We start from the raw sequence: 18,827 nt of genomic DNA on the forward strand, positions 1-18,827 counted from the left end.
TTTTTGTCTGTGTTTTCAAGTGTTCTTCCAGAATCATACTTTCCGTTAAGTCTAAAGTGTCAGGAAAACTGCAAAAATCCAGGGCGCCCGAGTCTTTGAAGAAACTCTTTGAGTGGACGCATGCATCATCCATGTTCCTTTAGTTCAGCAGTGGACCGAGTCCCATCCTCCATGCTGTGTCCTCGTGTCCTGGAATGGCTCTCCCATCCAGGTCTGCAGATGTCCCATGAGGCTCGGGAAAAGGTCCCAGGGGGTAAGAACTCTGGGTTTGTGATGTTCTCACAGGCTCTTAGCAGCCAGCGGGCTGATGCAGCCTAGCCGTTAGGTGGCCAAGAGCAAAAAGATTCCCCCGTTTCCTGCCTTTCTTCCCAAGACTTTATCCCTTGGAAGATTGGAAACGGCTTCCCCAAGGCCTGGGAGCCGGACATCTGTGGCAGTAAGTTCCCTCCTCCGTGAGTGCCGCCCAAGGCCACCCGCTTGCTTTCCTGCTCGCCGTGTGGCTCTGGGTGACCTCAGGTCAAGGCAGTTGTTGCTGCCCAGACCGACCTTTCCCTCTGGTCCCATCGCAGAGCAGCGAAGCTGTGGGGGCTGTGCTTGTGACTGAGCTCCAGCGGGACCCAGCCCCGGGGCCAGCGGGGCCACCTGCCTGGGCCATGGGCCAGGCTGGCTCCCTGTGTGCACGTGCCTGAGGGCAGAGGAGCAGGGCGATCATTTGCAGCAGTAAGGCTCATCCCGCAAACTTCGGTCTGGCCCCTATTGATGACGTAGGAGAACGCTCCCCGAACCATTGCGGTCATATTCCTATCTCTGTGTATTTCATTCTAGAATGGGATCTGGTTTCATCTTGCGTTAGGCTGCTCTGTGTGAACCTACCATTTCTGTAAGGCAGTGACAGATGAATATTGGCAGTTTTGAATGATTCAATCCAATACAAGTTAAATTAAACTTTGAGGAGTAGGCCGATTAGCCCTTTGCGTGGCTCTGGGTTTTAAAAAGGACGTCTACGGATTTCAGCATATTTCTGTCATGCGTGGTGAGCAGTGGTTAGTGGGTAGGGCACACTGGTTGGCCTACGTGTGGCCTGTTGTCACCAGAAAGCCCTAGACCTCCCCAAAGGATAGGGATTTAATCGTAAGGGCCTTTCCTTCCCTAGAGAAGAACCCATCACATCTCATGAAAATTGAATGTGTCAAAGTGTATTGCATGAGGTTTTGTTTTGTTTTTCCCACTAAATTAGTTTGTATCCCTCGGTAACGCAGATGAATAAATTAATCATGCCCCCCCCCCCGCCCCCACCGGGTTGTGGGGCCCACAGGCTGCCCTCAGTGTGAAATTCACTTTTTCTTGTCGCTGATCCTTCAAGGGAATTTTCTGCCTTTGACTTTTCTATCTGAGGTGATTTCAAGTTGGCCGGATTCTGTGGGGGTTTTAGCTGCACTTGGCACTTTTGCAGCAAGAGTAGGCCTTTTGCTCTCCTTCTTCCAGAGCAATGGTCAGATCAAACTGTGGTCCCCAACTGAGCCTCTGTTCTGGGGGGTTTGAACACTGTTGGGGAATTCATTTGGCTTGCTGAAGCATGGGTTATGGGTTTTCATGGATGGTTCCTCCCCTGGTTCTGTCATGGGCGTGACCAGTGTGGTGAGGGCCACAGGGCCACTGGAAAGGTCTGTGGCCTGAGCACCACCACGGGGCCACTGAAGAGGTCTGTGGCCTGAGCACAGCCACAGGGCCACTGGAGAGGTCTGTGGCCTGAGCACAGCCACAGGGCCACTGGAGAGGTCTGTGGCCCGACCATAGCCACTGAGGGCCACTGGAGAGGTCTGTGGCCCGATCACGGCCATGGGGCCACTTGGAGAGGTCTGTGGCCTGAGCACCACCATGGGGCCACTGGAGAGCGGTCTGTGGTCTGGCCATGGGGCCACTGGAGAAGTCTGTGGCTGGACCATAGCCATGGGGCCAGCATAGGGTATAGCCAGCCCAAATGTCCTGGCTCTGAAGCCCCGGCTCTTTCCAGGTTGTTGAATGAGATTGTTGTGAGCTCCTTGAAAGCAGGCCCTGCACTCATTTTGTTGGTGTCTCTGCAGCTCTGGCTCATCATAGGTGTGTGACGGGCACAGAGGAAGGCCGTTTGGTGCCGGGTGGCTTCTGAAGTGAGGAAGGGGCATCGCCACACTACTGTTGGAGGGCACTGTGTCCAAGAGCAAACAGCTTCTCCCAGGAGGCCCAAACTCCCCACTTTATTGGGTGAGCCCTCCACCCCCCCAGCGGCCCCCACCCCACACAGGGCTCCCGCAGGCCGGTACGGTGCCCACATGCACATCAGTAGACGTTATAAGCACCCACGAGGAGGCCACAGGCTCACGTGGACAGGCCGGTGGGGCCTGAAACAGGCAGAGGCCACGGCCCCTTCCACAAGGTCTCTTCATTGCCATCCCCTTTGCTTCCTGGGGGCGGCGGCCGTTTCTCCGTCAGGCCCCCAAGGACATACGGCTGAAAATCAAAAACTGAATCACAGTGCTGCTTTCCTGTGATTCCCTTGAAAACTGTGGGACTTTGCCCAGAACCTCTGTGGTGTCTTCAGGCGTTCGGCAGGTGTTTATTGAGTGCCTGCCGTGTGCCAGAGACTGTGATGCAGGAGGCCACCCAGGGAGCCCAGAGAGACCGAGGACGAGCTGGCGGGGGCGGTCGTGGTGGGGGTGTGACAGGTGGCCGCGTGCAGTCACCGTGCTGCACTCCCACTCGCGTGAGGTCGCGTAGCCCTCCTGGCGGCCCGTGGCATGCTGGCGTCATGCCCCATGCACACACGGAGGCCCGGAGAGGCCCAGGGACTTGGCCTCGCTTCGGCAGCTGACGAGAGCGCAGCCACGGGCCGTCCGTCTGGCTGCAGAGCCGAGCTCAGGGTGGGCCTACGGCGGCCTTTCCTGGGGGGACTGAGCTTGTGCGGGGGGTCTGTGGGGGGGGCTCCGTCCTGACTGGTCGTGTGAGCAGCACCCACCCGTGTCTACACCCGACAGAGGCACCGTGGCCCAGAAATCCAGCGAAGCCAGAGATTCCCATGCTCCGTGAGATACGATGGAGGGGAGCGGCGACAGAGGCCGGGGCGCACAGAGCAGGGCCCCCAGCCCTGACCCTGGGAAGGTCTTTGGGGAGGAAGCGAGGTGTAAGCTGCGAGCCAGGATAGGAGCTGGCCAGGCTAAGATGCAGGGCGAAAGGGTTTTATTGGGAAGGCACCGGTAGGGTTCCTGAAGCAAAAGAAAAGAGGCGCTCAGGAACCAAGAAGTGGCCAGTCTGGTTGGGTGATCGGTGAGGAGGCCAAGAGCAGGCAAGGCCAGATCCCGTAGGGGGGATACTGTGGACCTCCTGGGCTCCCATCCAGAGGGCAGCTGACCTTGAGCAGGGCGGTTACTGGGATCCAACAGAAATTTATGGAGGTTCTGCTGCCCTTGCTGTATCATGCTGGGTCCACAGAGTCCTTGCCTTCAAGAAGCTTCTGTGCCAATGTGAACGTAAACAGATACACGACACGTCAGAGGGCGACACGTGCCAAAGAAGGCGAAACAAAGTGACGTCTTCGAGTGAGCTGTGAAAGGTACCGGAAAGCCACGTGGAGAAGGTGGGTGGGGAGGGGTGGCACGTGGGGACAGTTGAGATTTGGGGATGAGGAGTCAGCCCTGTGGCGATGTCGGGGGAATGCATTCCCGGCAGAGAGGATAGCTGGTGCAAAGGCCCTGAGGCAGAAGCCCACCAGGCATGCTCAGGGAACACAGAGTACGGTCAGCGTGGCTGGAATGGATCAGATGGGGTGGAAACGGTACTGAGGGAAGCCAGAGCGTCCTCAAGGAGTTTGGGTGTGATCCCAAACTGAGCGGGGAGCCAGTAGGGAGTTTAAGCAGGGGGTGGCGGGCCTGATTGGTAACTCTGACCATCACTGTGCTTCTGTGCAACCAGTGGCTTGTGGAACAGCAAGCGCAGAGGTTGGGTGGAGGGGGTTAGCTCTTGCTACAGAGGACGGTGAATGGGGGTTTCACGCTCCCAGGGTGTGCCGCCACCCCCAAAATGCAGACAAATGGAATCCTGTACCGTGTGGGCTTCCGTGACTTAGTATGTTTTCCCGGGGCTCAGGCATGTGCAGCGGGTGTGACGTTCCTTTATATGGCCGAGTAAGAGTCCCCTGTAGGGACAGACCGCGTTCTATCCGTTCATCGGTTGTTGAAGTTTGGGTTATTTCTTCCCACTCTCTGGCTACTGTGAGCTACGCTGCTGCAAATATTCACGTACGGGTTTTCGCGTGGACGTATATTTTTAGTTCTTCGGGGTAAACACCTGGGAGCGGAATTGTCAGATGGCGACGCTGTGTAACCGCTCGGGAACCTGCCCGACCGTCTCCCACGGCGGCTGCCCCACCTTACGTTCCCGTCAGTGGTGTGTTGAGGGTGACGCTTCCTCACATCCTCACCCACACTCGTGAGGGTCCCTGAGCATCTCTGACCCCCGCCGTCACACTCGTCCTCAGCGGTTGCCGGGCGATCTACAAACCAGGCACCTGGCGATAGCACCCACCAGCTCTCGGCTACACGAGAGGCAGCACATCCACAGGCTCCCAGGGGTCAGGACGCCTTCAGGGGCAGGGCCCTTGCATTCTCTCCTGCCCGTGTTCATTTCAACCCCCCGCTCCCGCCGGAAGGACTGGGGATCTCAGGCCTCACTTCATTTACTTAATGGATGAGGAAGGAAATGATTTCTGAAGCCAAATGATTTCTGAGACCAGAGCAGTCCCCACGGACTCCGTTTCAACAATGCACTTAAACTTCCACTTGGGGATTCACTCATTAGGCTGGGAACTGTGACCAAAGACCTTTCAACGTATGATGTTTATAAAGGGAGTTTGAGAATGATGACTTTCAAAAAGGCATTTGAGCGGGAAGGATTGGGGTCATTTTGGGGTCCCCCGTGTGTTTGGAGCTTGTAAAAGCAGCTGGACGCGGGGCTCACTTTGTGCTACCCTGGTCTGGTCTCGGGGGCGGGTGAGCAGCAGAGATGTGCCGCAGTCCCCCCTACCCGGTGAGATGTGCAGCCCCGTGTTTGTGTCCAGGGCCGTCACCGGTGCTGTGTGATCCCAGGCCAGTCGCTCAGCCCTGCTGGGCTACATTCGTCTCTCTGGCGCCTGGCTCCCGACGGAAGTGCACGTAAGATCAACAGGCGGTGAAGATTTTTTCTGGAGAAAGGTGGGAATGTGATATTCCAAGCTTTCCAGGTGGCTTCGCACATTGTTTTTTTCTGAATTGGACGTGCTCACCCCAACTCGTTCTCATCGAGTCAGATGTCTTCTAGGGCGTTTGTCCAGACCTCCATCATCGCCCTCAGGCGCCTTTCTCCCTCCAAGCGCTTACTTGGGCTGTCACAGTACAGCTGTGAATTCAATTCTTTGATTGATGTCCCTGTGTCTGTGAGCCCGGGTAGACTGAGCCCAGGTAGACAGTGAGCTCAGGTAGGCTATGAGCCCAGTGAGCGCAGGCACCATGTCACCCCAGTTTTGCTTGTCAGTGTCACCCTAGCACGTGGCACAGAGCAGATGGGGGTCTTAGTTTGGGTTTATTGCAAGGTGACCCTGGGACGTGGGTCTGAGAGCAAGTAACTCCTAAGAAAGCGGTCCGAGGAGGGACCGAAAGGGGAAGTCACGTCGGGAAGAGGAAGAGGCCGAGTCGGGGTGGTCTCGGGCAGGGCTGTGCAGAGAGCCACTGCCCCCAATCCCACAGGGGACCCTGGAGCGCGAGCAGCTCCTCAGATTTGTCTCTAACGGAGGCGAGGGGACGGCGCTTTACTCGTGTCAAGTCACCGGCTCAGGCCGGGCGGGCCGTGTCGAGCCCCAGCACTGCCCGCTCTTTCACAGGGACACTGGGAGGGCCCGAGGTCGTGGCCTCGGGACGGTGGGGACCCGGGGAGAGCCTGCCCTGGGCTCAGGACACACCCAGGGTCCTGCCCACGTCCTCCTGGTCGTGCTTGGATGAATGGGGCTGCCACCTAGTTCCGAATTTGCGGTTTCTGGGGTGTTCTGACGCGGGAGAAGGTCTGCGATGGTCAGCGGACGTGGAGTTTCAGATTCCCGCGGCCGGAGCGCTTTGAAATTTGTGATCCTTCACAATTTTTAATTTAGGGTCATTGCCAGGTTTGCGTGAGACTTTATGCTTTTATGGCTCTTTCACATCTGCGTGAGTCGCAGTCCTGACGCACGTGTGGGTTATCGTTTGGCACCCCGGCCTCCTTCCTTCTGGACCCCAGAGTCCTGATGCTGCGAAGGGCGGGGTTGACACGCAGAGGCCAGGCCGGGAGGTGCGGCGGCATTAAGTGCACAGGGAGCCTGCTCGGCTTGGTGTTGACCTGCCGCGGCCGGAACAATCGCGCGCTTCGTTCTCCGGGACGTCGGTTTCGTCAGCGCTGGGTCAGGCCACCGCTCGAGGTGCAGGTGCATGGAAGAATGGAGGGCTGTCTGCTCTTTGTTCTACTGGAAACCACCGCTCTTTTTGGTGGGTTTTATGGCTCTGACTCTGGCTTTATGACACGACAGAGGGCTCCACTGGGTCAGGACATAGTGTCTGTTCAAATTGAGGTAAAATTACCTAAATTTAACATTTGAAATCCCGAAATTTAACATTTTGACTCCTTAAAGGGTATGATGGTGTGGCCTGAAGTACATTCACATTGTGGCGCAACCCCTAATTCTAGAACTTTGTTGTCACCGAAACGGAAACTCTGCCCCTCAGCAGCCGCTCCCATCCTCCCACCCCTCCCCCGCCCCTGGCCCAGCCCTGGCGACCACTAATCCACGTTTGTCCGCTCTGGCCTTTTCGTGTAAGTGGACAGACACGTCTTTGTGCCTGCTTCTCTCTCTCAGCATCACGTCCTGGGGGCCCATCCACGTCGTGGCGCGTGTCAGTGCGTCGTTCTTTTGGGCGTGTGATACGGCACAGCCGTGTGGGAAACGGGCTGGCCCGTGAAACAGGGCACAGGGGCGCCTGGGTGGCTCAGTCGGTTAAGCATCTGACTTCAGCTCAGGTCAGGATCTCCCAGTTCATGGGTTCGAGCCCCGCATTGGTCTGCACTGACCGTAACGCAGCCTGCTTGGGATTCTGTCTCCCTCTCTTCCCCACAGGCACTCTTTCTTTCTCTCTCTTCCAGAATAAAAAAAAAACAAACAAACACAAAACAAAACCTGGAACAGAAGACCAGAAATCCCCCTCCTAGGTGTATACCCCAAAAGCACTAGAAATAGGTCTTCAAGCGAGCACTGGTCCACGAGTATTCCCAAAGCGCTGTGATGGACCGACAAGCAAAATATACAACGAGGTAGTCCTTTTCTTTAGTGTTTATCGCATCAGGTGTTGTCACTTTGGCAGGAATCTTACTGCGTCCGGAGACAGTCCTCTCCTTGGCACAGGGCCGCCAGCCTTACTCTCCGTCACGGCGCCCCTTCCGCTCATCGGCTCCTTGCCTGATTCCTTCCAGAATGTCTCTCAGGAACCTGCTGGGGCCGAGCCTGCAAGGCCCGTCGCAGTGGGGAGAGTCTGAGGGAGAACACGCCAGAGGAGCAGGGCCCACGGAGCCAAGGACAGAGGACGCGCTGGCACTGGGAACCCAGGGACAAGAAGAGGTGGCCTGCGGAGGAGGGAGGAGGGAGGAGGGAGGAGGGAGGGATGGGCCCCTCCAGGAGCTGCCAAGTATGGGGCTCAGGGGGTGGGAAGAGCCCCCGGCGGCTGGAGCTGCTGGTGAGGGAGAGGCCAGGGCTGAGGAACAAAGTGGGATTTTATTCTGATGCCCGTGGAAGCCCCTGGAGCAGATTAAGCGGGGTGAGGTGGGGGGAGGGGATCGTGGCATGACATGACCGGGGTCAGACGTTGCAGGCAACTGGGAGCCACGAGCGGGGCCGGGCCCGGGGTGCATGAGCAGAAGACAGTGCAGGTCAACGTCTTAGTTGTCCGTTCTGCTGTTGCCACCCATTTCCCCTAGACCTTGGGTCTGGGAGGGCAGGGCTGGGTCTCGGGCCCAGAGCGGTGCTCAGGAAGGAGCACTTGAGTGTGAGTCCGTCAGTCCGGTGTGCAGTGCGGCGGGGGGTGGACAGAGCTGGCTGCCGCGTGAGAGCGGCTCCTGGGGGCCCCGCAGCGGTGGAGAGCAGTGACTGGGGCCAGGGTTAGCCCTGCGGCCATCAGCTGGGGCTGGCCCTGCCTGGGGGACCCCCGGGGGCTGTCTCCCAGCAGCCAGAGACTCTGGGCATGCTCCGAGCAGGCAGGTGTCACCGGCTCTTGCCTGTTCCCAGAAGGTGTGCACTGTGCAGACTTGCTGGGTCGCTGAGCCGTCTCGGCCCTGCTGTCACTTCTGTGATGGCACCAGGGGAGCCGGGGCCGGGACAGGGCCTGTGGTGAAGCTAGGAGCCAGGGGGACAGCAAAGTGCAGGTGCTCAGGCAGGGCGGCCTTTGCTCTCAGGGGAGGGTCTCGGGGGCAGCGTCACATCAACCCCTGAGGGGCCAGAAGGAGGTGGCGTGGGGCCAGAAAGTGTGGCTAAAAAGCATCAAGTTCAGAAAGAGCTCAACTTGGTAAAGCCTGAGAAACGTCTGATTGTGTAGGATTATAAACTTCAGCTACGCCTGCACTAGGTCCCTGGGTAGGGACAGATGGTTCTCAACTGCTTGCTGAGCCCTCACTGAACCCTCCTGAGCTCTGTGTTTGGGCCTGAGCAGGGGGCGGTTACATGGGACACACTTGGTCCCTGCTCTCCTGGTCACATAGCCGAGAAGGACATTCAGTTCACGGACAGGCAAATCAAGAGCTAATTCTAAATTATACTGAAGTCTATGGTGAAAAACCCATAACAGGTGGGTATGGAGGATGGGACCGTGAGGTATGCGTAGGAGTTCATCAGGGAAGAGTGTTGCCTCCAGAAGGATTGGCATGGGGGCAGCCCTGTGTCAGGAGAAATTGAGCGGGAAGCAGAAGGGAGATAGTGGAGGGAAGCAGGGGGCGTGGGTGGAGAACAGCTTAAAGAAGCAGTCACCTGGGGGCACCTGGGTGGCTCAAAGGACTCTCGATTTCGGCTCAGGTCATGACCTCACGGTTTCATGAATTCAAGCCCCGCCTCGGGCTCTGTGCTGACTGCGCGTGGAACCTACTTGGGATTCTCTCTCTCTGCCCCTCCCCCGCTCTCTTTCTCACTCTCTAAATAAATAAATAAATAAATAAATAAATAAATAAATAAATAAACAAAAGTAGAAGGATTGGGGTACAGTTGGGGTCTTGTGTTTCACCAGAAAAGTCACAGTGACATTAAGCAGGAAAGTAATGCGAGACCCTGCTGGGGGGGGGGGGGGGGTGGGCGGGGGGGGGGCAGGCTTAAGCGGATGCTGGGAAACCAGTCTGAGGCTAGAGTTGGAGGTGGGTAGTGACACTGGCTGGACCCTAGGGGTCAGCAACGAGAGTGAAGGTAAGGGATCCTGAGCCAAAGCCATTCCTTCCCGCCTTCTTTCTTCTCCCGGCGTCCAGTGGGACTTCTCCCCGAAGACGTTTCCGAAGGGACCACCTAAGGCAGGGGTCAGCTCCCAGAGCACATGCGCCTTCCACTGGTGTTTATAAATCAAGCTTGATTAAAGCGTATCCGCACCTATTATTTAGGTATCGTGGATGGCTCTCATGCAGCGGCCCGGTAGTTGCCACAGAGATTGTCTGGCCCTTTACAGAAAGCATTGGCCCATCCCTGACCCGAGCGGCATGAACGTGGGACCCACTTTCAAGATGCAAATCTGTTGGCTCAGACTCTTCCCAGTCTTTACATGTGTGTAATTCCTCTCAGAAATGCTAAAAGCACGCGTATTTCTAAAAATTAACATTTGTCCATAAGCTCTGACTGGCATGTAAGAGCCTCATGTCACACTTTAGCGTGGAAAGTCTGGGCTGGGGCTTGGGCTTTGAAGGCAGTGGGGAATATTATCTCCGTTTATAGTGCGATGCTGACGTCTCTCGGTGCGCTGTTTTACGGTTTATCCTTTCTCTGAAATACGCTTTTTTCTCCCCTCTGTAGAAGAAGATCTTTAGGCGGCTGTCTCTAAAAGCAGCTTTTCATCTTTGCAAAGCCCGTGGGCTTCTTGCTGAGCAATTTCTGCCGGAGTTTGCTGACGCACAAGTGCAGACCAACCTACTAAGCGCAATGCTGACAACACCGGTGTCCGAGACGCCAAAGGTGGCTTCCGGGTCCCCCCTTTCACCGTCCCCAACTCCACGGCCCTCGTGGTCTAATTCCTCGTTGCAAACCCCACGCAGCCTTTTCAGACCCACCTGATTTGCAGATTTGAGCTGATTTTCACTTGGAGAACCGGCCATATGTCTGGCAGACGTCAGCGACCATTGGCAGGATCACGGGGTTGATGCTAAACAGATGGTTTCTCTCGTCCCGTGCTCTGGTTTTCCCACCAGACGTGCGAGGCAGAAAGAAACCACTTTGAGGAGGCCTTGGTTTCTGCACTGGCGTCGGGGCATAGATGGTACCCACTGTCCCGTCTTTGTTTTCTCCTCACCATTGCTGTGCGGGGGCCCCGGGCAGCTACATGGCTCAGACCGTGGGAAGTTTCAAAGCCCAGCTTCTGCAAAGGTCTTAGAGAATCCTGTTATCTTTGGAACCCAGATATTAGGGATAAGACTTTTATATTCCAAAAATAAATTGTCGTGAACACTTCTTAGCAGGAATACATTAAAAAAATTTTTTTTAATGTTTCTTTTTGAGAGAGAAAGCGCGAGAGAGAGAGAGCAAGATCAGGGGAGGAGCAGAGAGAGAGGGAGACACAGAATCCGAAGCAGGCTCCAGGCTCCGAGCCGTCGGCACAGAGCCCGACGCGGGGCTCCAACCCACGAACCTCGAGATCATGACCTGAGCCGAAGTCAGACGCTCAACCGACTGAGCCCCCCCGGGCGCCCCCTGCAGGATGTATGTTTAAACTGCTTCATCTCACGTCTCCTGCTAGAAGTCTGTTGTTGCCCCAGCCTGTGTGTGGTTATGGTTATGGCTGTCTGGGCAACGAGGTGTAAATAGGGGTTGCCTGATCTGTCTGTTTAGGAAGAGCTGGTGAAACAGCCGTATACGGTTGCTTACTGCAGGACTTCTCAGAGCCTTCACTGTGATCATTCACGGCAGCCCTTCAGGGAGGGCTTTTAGTGTAGGCAGCGTTTTCCCATCGGTCTTTATCCGTAGAGCATCTCCCAAGCTAGGGTTCCATGGAACATGCTTTGGGAAACACTGGTGTCGCCCCAGTGCGAGCTCTACATCCAAAAGCCTGGGCTCCTGTGCCAGCCCTGCCACTTACCGGCTGTGTGACTCCATACGTGGGTCCTGTCCCCTCAGCCTCCTCTTCTCAAATGGCAAATGGAGCTGGAAACGTAGCCCCTGCCTCCTGGGGTCGTTTGCTTGGAATGAACGTGCCAATGAATTTGGCGGCTGCCCTCGGCCTTCTAAACCGTGTTCTCCTACAACGAAGCGTCCGTTCGATCCGCAGGGTCCCGGGGCTCGTGTTCACTCCGACGCCTCGCCAGGGTCTCCTATTGCCTTCCCTGTGTTTCTTGGGCGCCTCGGCTGGCGGGCAGGGCCGAGAAAGCCTCCGTCTGTGTCAAGGGCTGCTCGTGGCGGCCGCCGGGGGAGGGGATGGGCCAGCCTGAAGCCTGGAAGGCGCTTAGGGATTGTAATTATCTCCTGCCGTCCAGGGGCGCAGAGGTGACTCCGGGTCGCTGTTAATAACCAGTGACCTGCATTTGGATTCCACTTCAGTTTTTCTACCGCAGGATCAATGTCTCTCATTCATTCATTTATTCACTCAGTCCATCATTCATTTATCCCACACACCGGGTGCCGTGCTGGGTGCCTGAGGAGGAGTGGGAGCCTGCTCTTGGGGTCCTCGTGGCTTTTACTGGTGAGGCCGCGGTTATCCGCACGGGGGCTGTAAGGGACCACAGGTTCTGATGGACAGGCTCGCAGAGCAGCAGGAAAATCCCGCAGAGGTCCTGGGAATAGAGCCATCGGCCCTTAGAAGTTCTTCTCCCCTTTAAGTAAATTCACCCTTCTTCCTGCATCCCTGCCCTCTCCCTCCCCACCCCAGCGACCTGTCCCCGCCTCCACTCCCGGCCACGGTTACGTGGAGTGGACCACGTAGGTGTTCGGCTCTGGGCCCCGGTTCTGTCCGTATTGATCAGTGCTCCCCGGATATCCTGCTCTAAGGTCGTCACTCAAGAATTTTCCAGGAATGGGGACAGTCAAACCACAGTCCTTGTACATCTGGGAGACTTAAAATCCATTTTGAAAATCTGGGTTTGGAGGTTCAGACGCGTCCTGGTGGTGGTTCAATTAAAACACCGAGAACTTCCTGCGTAGACAGCTGTCAGGGCACATCTTTCGTGGCCTGGCCACAAGCCGTGGGTCTTTCGATGCTGAGTGCCACGGTTTTGCTCCACGCTGCTTTGATGCTTAGGTCTGCTCCAGCCCTGGCTTTCGCCCCTCATCCCCGACAGTGCCGTCTTCACCCGCTCCATGTGATCTAGCGAGGGGGTTAGGATGAGGGCTCTTGGAGCGGACATCCTGACTTGTAAGCATCCTGTCACCTTAGCTGTGTGACCTGGGAAAGTTATCTCACACCTTTGTGCCTCCGGCTTCCTCCTTGTCACACGGGGGATGAAAAGACTGACCTGCCTGCTGAGGTCTTTTTTTTTTTTTTTTTAAGTTTATTTATTTATTTGGAGAGAGAGAAACAGAGAGAATGAGAGAGCACATGAGCAGGGGAGGGCAGAGGGAGAGGGAGAGAGAGAATCCTGAGCAGACTCCCCACTGTCAGCACAGAGCCCAGCATGGGACTCAAACTCACAAACTGCGAGATCACGACCTGAGCTGAAATCAAGACTCAGACACTCAACCAGCTGAGCCACCCAAGCGCCTCCGCCTTCTAGGGTCTTGATGGGAACGAAAGGAGCTGATTCGTGTTCGGTGCTCAGGACGGGGCTTGTCGCACAACACAGCAAGTGCTCCGTAGATGTGCTGTTGCTGGAACAGACCTGGGTGTTCCTGATCCTTCCCTGTGCACCAATGCCCCAGGTGGAGGGCTCTCCCGGCTCTGATGAGGGCTCTCACTCGGCAACATCTCTGGATCCCTCCCTCCTTTCTGTGCCGGCCTGCGACCCTCATGCCGCCTGTCCCCTCTCAGAGAGCCTCCCTGCCTGCAGCCTGGCTCCCTGCAGCCGTCATCCACACGGCACTCGGTGAGGCTGCTTCACAGCGCTGGTCCTCTGTGCCTCCCCTGCCCGCCCCATTCCAGAAACCCCGAGCTCCAGGATGAAGGCTCTCAGATTCGAGTGCCCAGACCCACGCTGGCAAATTGGTAACACCAAAGACGACACAGTTTTATTCATTTATGTATATTTTTAAATGTTTATTTTTGAGAGAGAGCAAGCAGGGGAGGGGCAGAGATGGGGGGGACAGAGGACCTGAAGCGGGTTCCACACTGTCAGCCCAGAGCCTGACGCAGGGCTGGAACCCACCAACCATGACATTATGACCTGAGCCGAAGTCGGACGCTCAACCGACTGGGCCACCCAGACGCCCCCGTGTTCTTATTCACTTATCAATATACTTTTAATTAAAAGAGCCCTCTCTTACCATGAGGTTATTTTCTGCCTATTATTTATGGTCCGGTGGTGGTGATAATACATGACAGTCTCGTGCAGGTGTATTTGCGTGTGTGTGCGTGTGTGTTGGTCGTTAATCGGCAGTGTAGGAAGTTGGCATCTCTGAGCACGTCCGTCTCCCACGTGGAAGTTTTACGGGGCTTCTGGACCTCCCAGATGAGGACGCCAGACCTTGCTTTTCTGCCTCATCTCCCATCGCCCAAATACCACGTCCTGTCGTGCTTTGATGGATTCGCACCCTTTACTCAGCTCCTCAACCTCCAAGGCCGCAATCAAGTATCACCCGCCCCCCAGCAGCCTTCTCAGAGCCCGCCTCCCTCCATGCAGAGCAGCTCTGGCCCCGGGCGGGCCTCAGCTGACGCCTGCTGCCTGAGTTTGGGAATGAATGAATGCATGAAGCAAGCGGAAAGCGGTCTTCCGATTTTGGCTGATAGAGAGGGCGTCTGTCTGTCTTCCCTGCGAGGCCAGCCGCTCAGCTTGTGGGGGTCATCAGCGAGTGGGGGTCCCCTCCGGGGTGTGTTTTGGGGAGAGGCCAAGTGCTAGAAGAGGGAGACAGGTCAGTTGATGGAAGATGGGGAAGCGGAAATGCCCGGCGTCACTAAGGAGTGGACTCTGGAGTCCGATGGACGGGGGTCGGATCCAGGCGCCAGAGTCACCGGCCGAGCAGGTGTTCATTTGAGTACCTCCCGCGTAAAGATGCCAGGGGCCCACGGTGAACGAGACAGCCACAGCTCCTGTTCTCACAGACAGGACTTCGTTTGTCCAGGTGAGAAAGACAGATGGCAATTGTAAACAGTACGTCCCGGGAGGATGTCCGAGAGCTATCGGAGCGAGGGTGGAGGGGATGTCATGAAGGAAGGGGCTGGCCCTGGGCCAGGCATGAAAAGGAGCCCGTAAGCTCAGTGAGCTCAGTCATGGTGGCCTTCCCGGCCTTGTCCTAGAGCGGTACCTCAACGTAGGTCTGTGGGATCCATCGGTGGGGGAGGGAGGCAGGGTTGGGGACCAGGAGAGGGCTGGAGTGTTGGGGGGGCGGAGCTGTCTCGTGTCAGCAGGCCGGGCCACCTGCCCCATCCATCATTTGGGAACCCGGGACGCCTCCCGCCTGCCCTGTGGATGCCAGTTTCACTTCCTCACGCAGATGTGGGGAAACGTGTTTCATTAATTAACTGCTAATGCTTCACAGGTGGCAGAGGTGGCCCGGGAACAGCCCCGCTGTGTCATTCGGAGGCTGGAGGGATGTGCTAATGTGTCTGCACCCCCGGGAATGCCCCCGGTGGGGGAAGGGGGCTCCCCAGCGGCCCGAGAGAGACACTGGGTGAACTCACGGGCTGGAGGTAGAGGGAGGAGGCCAGGGGTGCCAACCGCCCTCCCCCTTCCCCCCCCCCCCCCGGGACACACACATGCGGGAACACAGCCACTCCTGCATACACACGTGTCCCCGTGCACACCCACCCTCGGTGTGCCCAGGAGGGCACACACCCGCCTCTTGCTCACACAGACCCCCGGGCACGTAGTCGGGCAGAGTCGTGCCCTCTCTGTCCTCGAGGTGCTCGTGACCCCTTCGCTGGAGGGTACAGCGTCTGTTCTGACGCTTCTGTCCTTGCGCCTGGTCCTGGGCTGAGCCCTGCAGGGGGGGGAGGCGGAGGAGGGAGGGGGTGCTGGGGGTGCAGCCCTCAGCCTTCTGGAGCCTGCTGCCCTGGGCTTTTGCTCCCCGATGACAGCAGGTCTCCGAGGCGTTGCTCAGACGAACGTGTCTGTCCTGGTCGAGCGAGGCGGATATTTGCTAAATGGACAAGTCAGATCTTTTTTTTTTAATATGAAATTTATTGTCAAATTGGCTTCCATACAACTCCCAGTGTTCATCGCAACAGGTGCCCTCCTCGATGCCCAGCACCCACCCTCCCCTCCCCCCCCACCCCCCATCAGCCCTCAGTTTATTCTGTTTTTAATGAGATGAAGATCCCTCAATGGCTCCCTGCTGAATTTCGAGTCAAGTTCGAGCCCTTGGGGCCCCTGCCCTTTCTGTGCTCCAGGCTGTGCGTGAGGACCCTGTGTGTCAGAGGGGCGTTGGGAACCCCGGTACCTGCTCCAGCCGCTAGGGGCAGAGGTGGGGGGGGGCAGGGAGTCCAGGGACTCACACGATGATGGTGGGGAGGACGGGGAGGGTGGGGAGGAAGGCGATGGCGAGGAGGGAGACTCTGCCCCTCGGCCCACCTTCCATGGGTTCAAGCAAGCCACGTGGCCGAGCCCCGGGCAGGGATTTGGGAAGTCCCGTGCCCTCGGTTCCCCAGCGAGGCCAGGGCAGGCGTGAGGGTGCAGGGAGGGGTGGTGCCAGCACGCCCTGCCCCGTCAGTGAGTGACGGAGCCAGGGTGTGAACCCCAGATGCCTGGTCGTAGCACCTGCTTCCTTAACAACTGCACCCTGCTGCCTCCCATAGCATGCTGCGTGCCGTGAATGTCGCCGCGCAGGGATGACGGCTGTGAATAGGGGGCGGAGATGAGTGGGTGGCCACCAGGAGCAGCTCTGGGGAGCTACACAGATGTGGCGATCAGTCTGCACTTTGTGCTACAGGAGAAGGGGAAGGGCAGGGAGTGTGCGGAACGCGATGTGATCAGTCATATCTGTAAGGGCGGGGATCGCGGGGAGACTGGCTGCAAGGCCTTGTGGGGCATGCGGGGGAGCCGCCGGCGGCCGGTGGCCTGGACCAGGGTCACAGGTTCTGCTTTGTGCTGCTCTGTTTTTGCTTTGGCTGCTAGGAAACTCGGAGCCGTGTGTGTGCCCTCCGCTGGATTTCCGCACTCATCGTGTGGGGCATGTGTGTTTCCGTGACGCCACCTTTCGTGGAGTGGTGACAATGGTCCATTGTCCCTCTGCACATCTCTGGGGATCTTCATTTTCACACCAGCCCGAGGCCTGGGGAGACCTGGCCAGTTGTCTTCCGCAGGACAGCGGCTCTCCTTGTGCCGTGTGGCTCTGACCCACACGCTTGAATCTGGCGCCCGTAGGCAGGAGAGGATGGTAAGACACAGAAAGCTGCTTCTGGGAGAAGGGCCTGTCTGCATCCCGCGGCTGGAGCACGGTGCTGGGGAGATGGTGGGGGGGGATCCGCGACAGGTGCCCTGGGGCTTCCTTGGCTCCCCCGCCCCCCACCGGGCCCCCGCTGGGTGCCGGGTACTGGGGACAAGCTCGAGCAAGCTCGTCTCTCAACAAGACACCCCTAAGCTTGTTCTTCCACACGCGGGTTGCTTTGTAGACCACCGGGGACAGTCTCCGGTACATAGTTAGCGCTCAATTAATAACAGCCAGAGAGAGCGGCCGCGCAACCTGGGTGGCTGGGACAGTCCTGCTTTGTGCCTTCTGCTGGTGTCTTACCCATTTGTGTCCTGCTCCGGGAGATGAATTCACACAGTCACCGTAGAGGCAGCTTCCAGATACGAGAGGGGTCTGGGCTCAGGCCCCGCAGGGTCATGCCCGACCTCCGGCGTTTTCTCGCTCTGTGGGTCCACAAGATGACTCACTGCTCTGAGCCTCAGTGTGCTCATCTGTGAAATGGACACGATAGGAGTCCTGTATCTCATAGATTTACTGTGAGGGTAAAGTTAGTTGGTACCTGGCCAGGAACAAGCAGTGACTTTTACTCCAGGATAATTCTTTTTGTTCCTCATATAATAGAAATTACTGTGAAAATTTCTACCAGAACTGGCATGGTCTTAGACACCAGAGTGTCTATATGGTCTTAAAACGTAGTTAATGTCATTCTACATGGATTGTAACATACTCTCAATCAACTGTGTGTTATATATGTTTACCTAAGTTTCCAGCCTCTGGGGCCACCCTGCATTTATTTTCCTTTGAATGCTGGATGTCAGGGACGATCATTATCTTGATTTTACACGTGTGGAAACTGAGGCTCGGAGGGGCTGGGTGCCGTGAGCCCTGGCTGGCTGCTCCTAGCCCAGGCGGCTCGTCTTTGGGGCGTCCATCACCTGGGGCGCCAGGCCAGGTCTGGCCCCTCTGGTGGCCTCCCACTGAGGACCCTCCCGATACCCCCTCACTCCAGCCCTGCTCATCCAGCATATTTGGGCCCCTCTGGGGCTTCTTATCTCTTTATAAACTCAGGCTCCCAGCCCCTGCTTGTGCGTCGCAGTGAGGTGAATTAACCCACTGGCTGTGGGACTAAATGTGTTCTGGGTGGCACGTGTGTGTGCGTGTGTGTGTGCACGTGGGGTGTCCTGGCCGGGGTCCGGGCACCGGTGCCGGCAGCCATGCTGGGTGGGGAGCACTGGCTGGTCTGTGAACCCCCACCTGAGTGACACTGAGAGGTTAAAACTCAGCACACCCAGGGCCTCGTCACTGCCCTGTCCCAGGAGGGGTTTGGGGCATCTTGAGGTTTTCCCCCATCCTCCCGGGCGCCGGCCTGAGCTCTGGTCTGAGCTGTGCCCGTGGGACAGGGGCCCGGGCGGGCAGTGGAGACAGCAGCCGTCTGGCTCACGTGACTCTGCACTTTGACCGCCTTGTCCGCTGCACTGTTTTCCGTTCTCACCGATCTTTTTCCTTAAACAATGAACACATCGTGAACTACAGAGCGGCCTGTGGAGAAGCATGTGTCTTTCTCTTCCCGGGCCCCACAGTAGCAAGTGTCCCCCGTTGCTTGAGGACCCCACGGACGTTTACTCTGCACGTGCCAGCATGCTAGGGGCACGGGCCAGCCCCGGGCTTTGGAGAATCACCGGTGGCCCCGTGGGTGAGGGGAGCCACGCGGGATTGGTGATCACCCGGCCCCTCCTTGGTGTGCTCCCCTTGCAGATGAGATGGACCCAGCCCCCCCAGCGCGCTCCGAGTATCTGGTCTCAGGGACCCGAACCCCCCCCGTGAGGAGGAACAGCAAACTGGCCACGCTGGGCAGGATCTTCAAGCCCTGGAAATGGAGGAAGAAGAAAAACGAAAAACTGAAGCAGACCACATCCGGTGAGCATGGGGGACAGGGAGCCGGTGCCACTGTCCCGGAGCTTCTCGAGGCCGATGTTGTCTCCCCCTCCCCCACGGTGGGCGGGCTCCCACAACAGGGGCTGCTCCGCCTTTGGGTCCCTTCCTTCCTCTGGCACAGGCCCCACCCACCCGC

General features: G+C 57.5%; 1 protein-coding gene across 5 annotated transcripts in view; it reads left to right on the forward strand.

Moving 5' to 3' along the window:
* Positions 1-18,827, forward strand: part of PHACTR3 (phosphatase and actin regulator 3) — a 237,736-nt gene that overhangs the window by 115,916 nt on the left and 102,993 nt on the right. For 4 of the 5 annotated variants that reach the window (XM_086702610.1, XM_086702609.1, XM_086702611.1 and 1 more), the window contains exon 2: positions 18,512-18,673. The exons of the other annotated variant lie outside the window; for it this stretch is intronic. In XM_086702610.1, the coding sequence (XP_086558736.1) occupies positions 18,517-18,673 (157 nt within the window). In that variant the 5' untranslated portion in view covers positions 18,512-18,516. The remainder of the gene's footprint in view (positions 1-18,511; positions 18,674-18,827) is intronic. 5 annotated transcript variants of the gene reach the window in all.

This window comes from Puma concolor, chromosome A3 (assembly GCF_028749965.1).
Source record: "Puma concolor isolate L17-30 chromosome A3, mPumCon1.1.hap2, whole genome shotgun sequence".
Classification (NCBI taxonomy): Eukaryota; Metazoa; Chordata; class Mammalia; order Carnivora; family Felidae; genus Puma; species Puma concolor.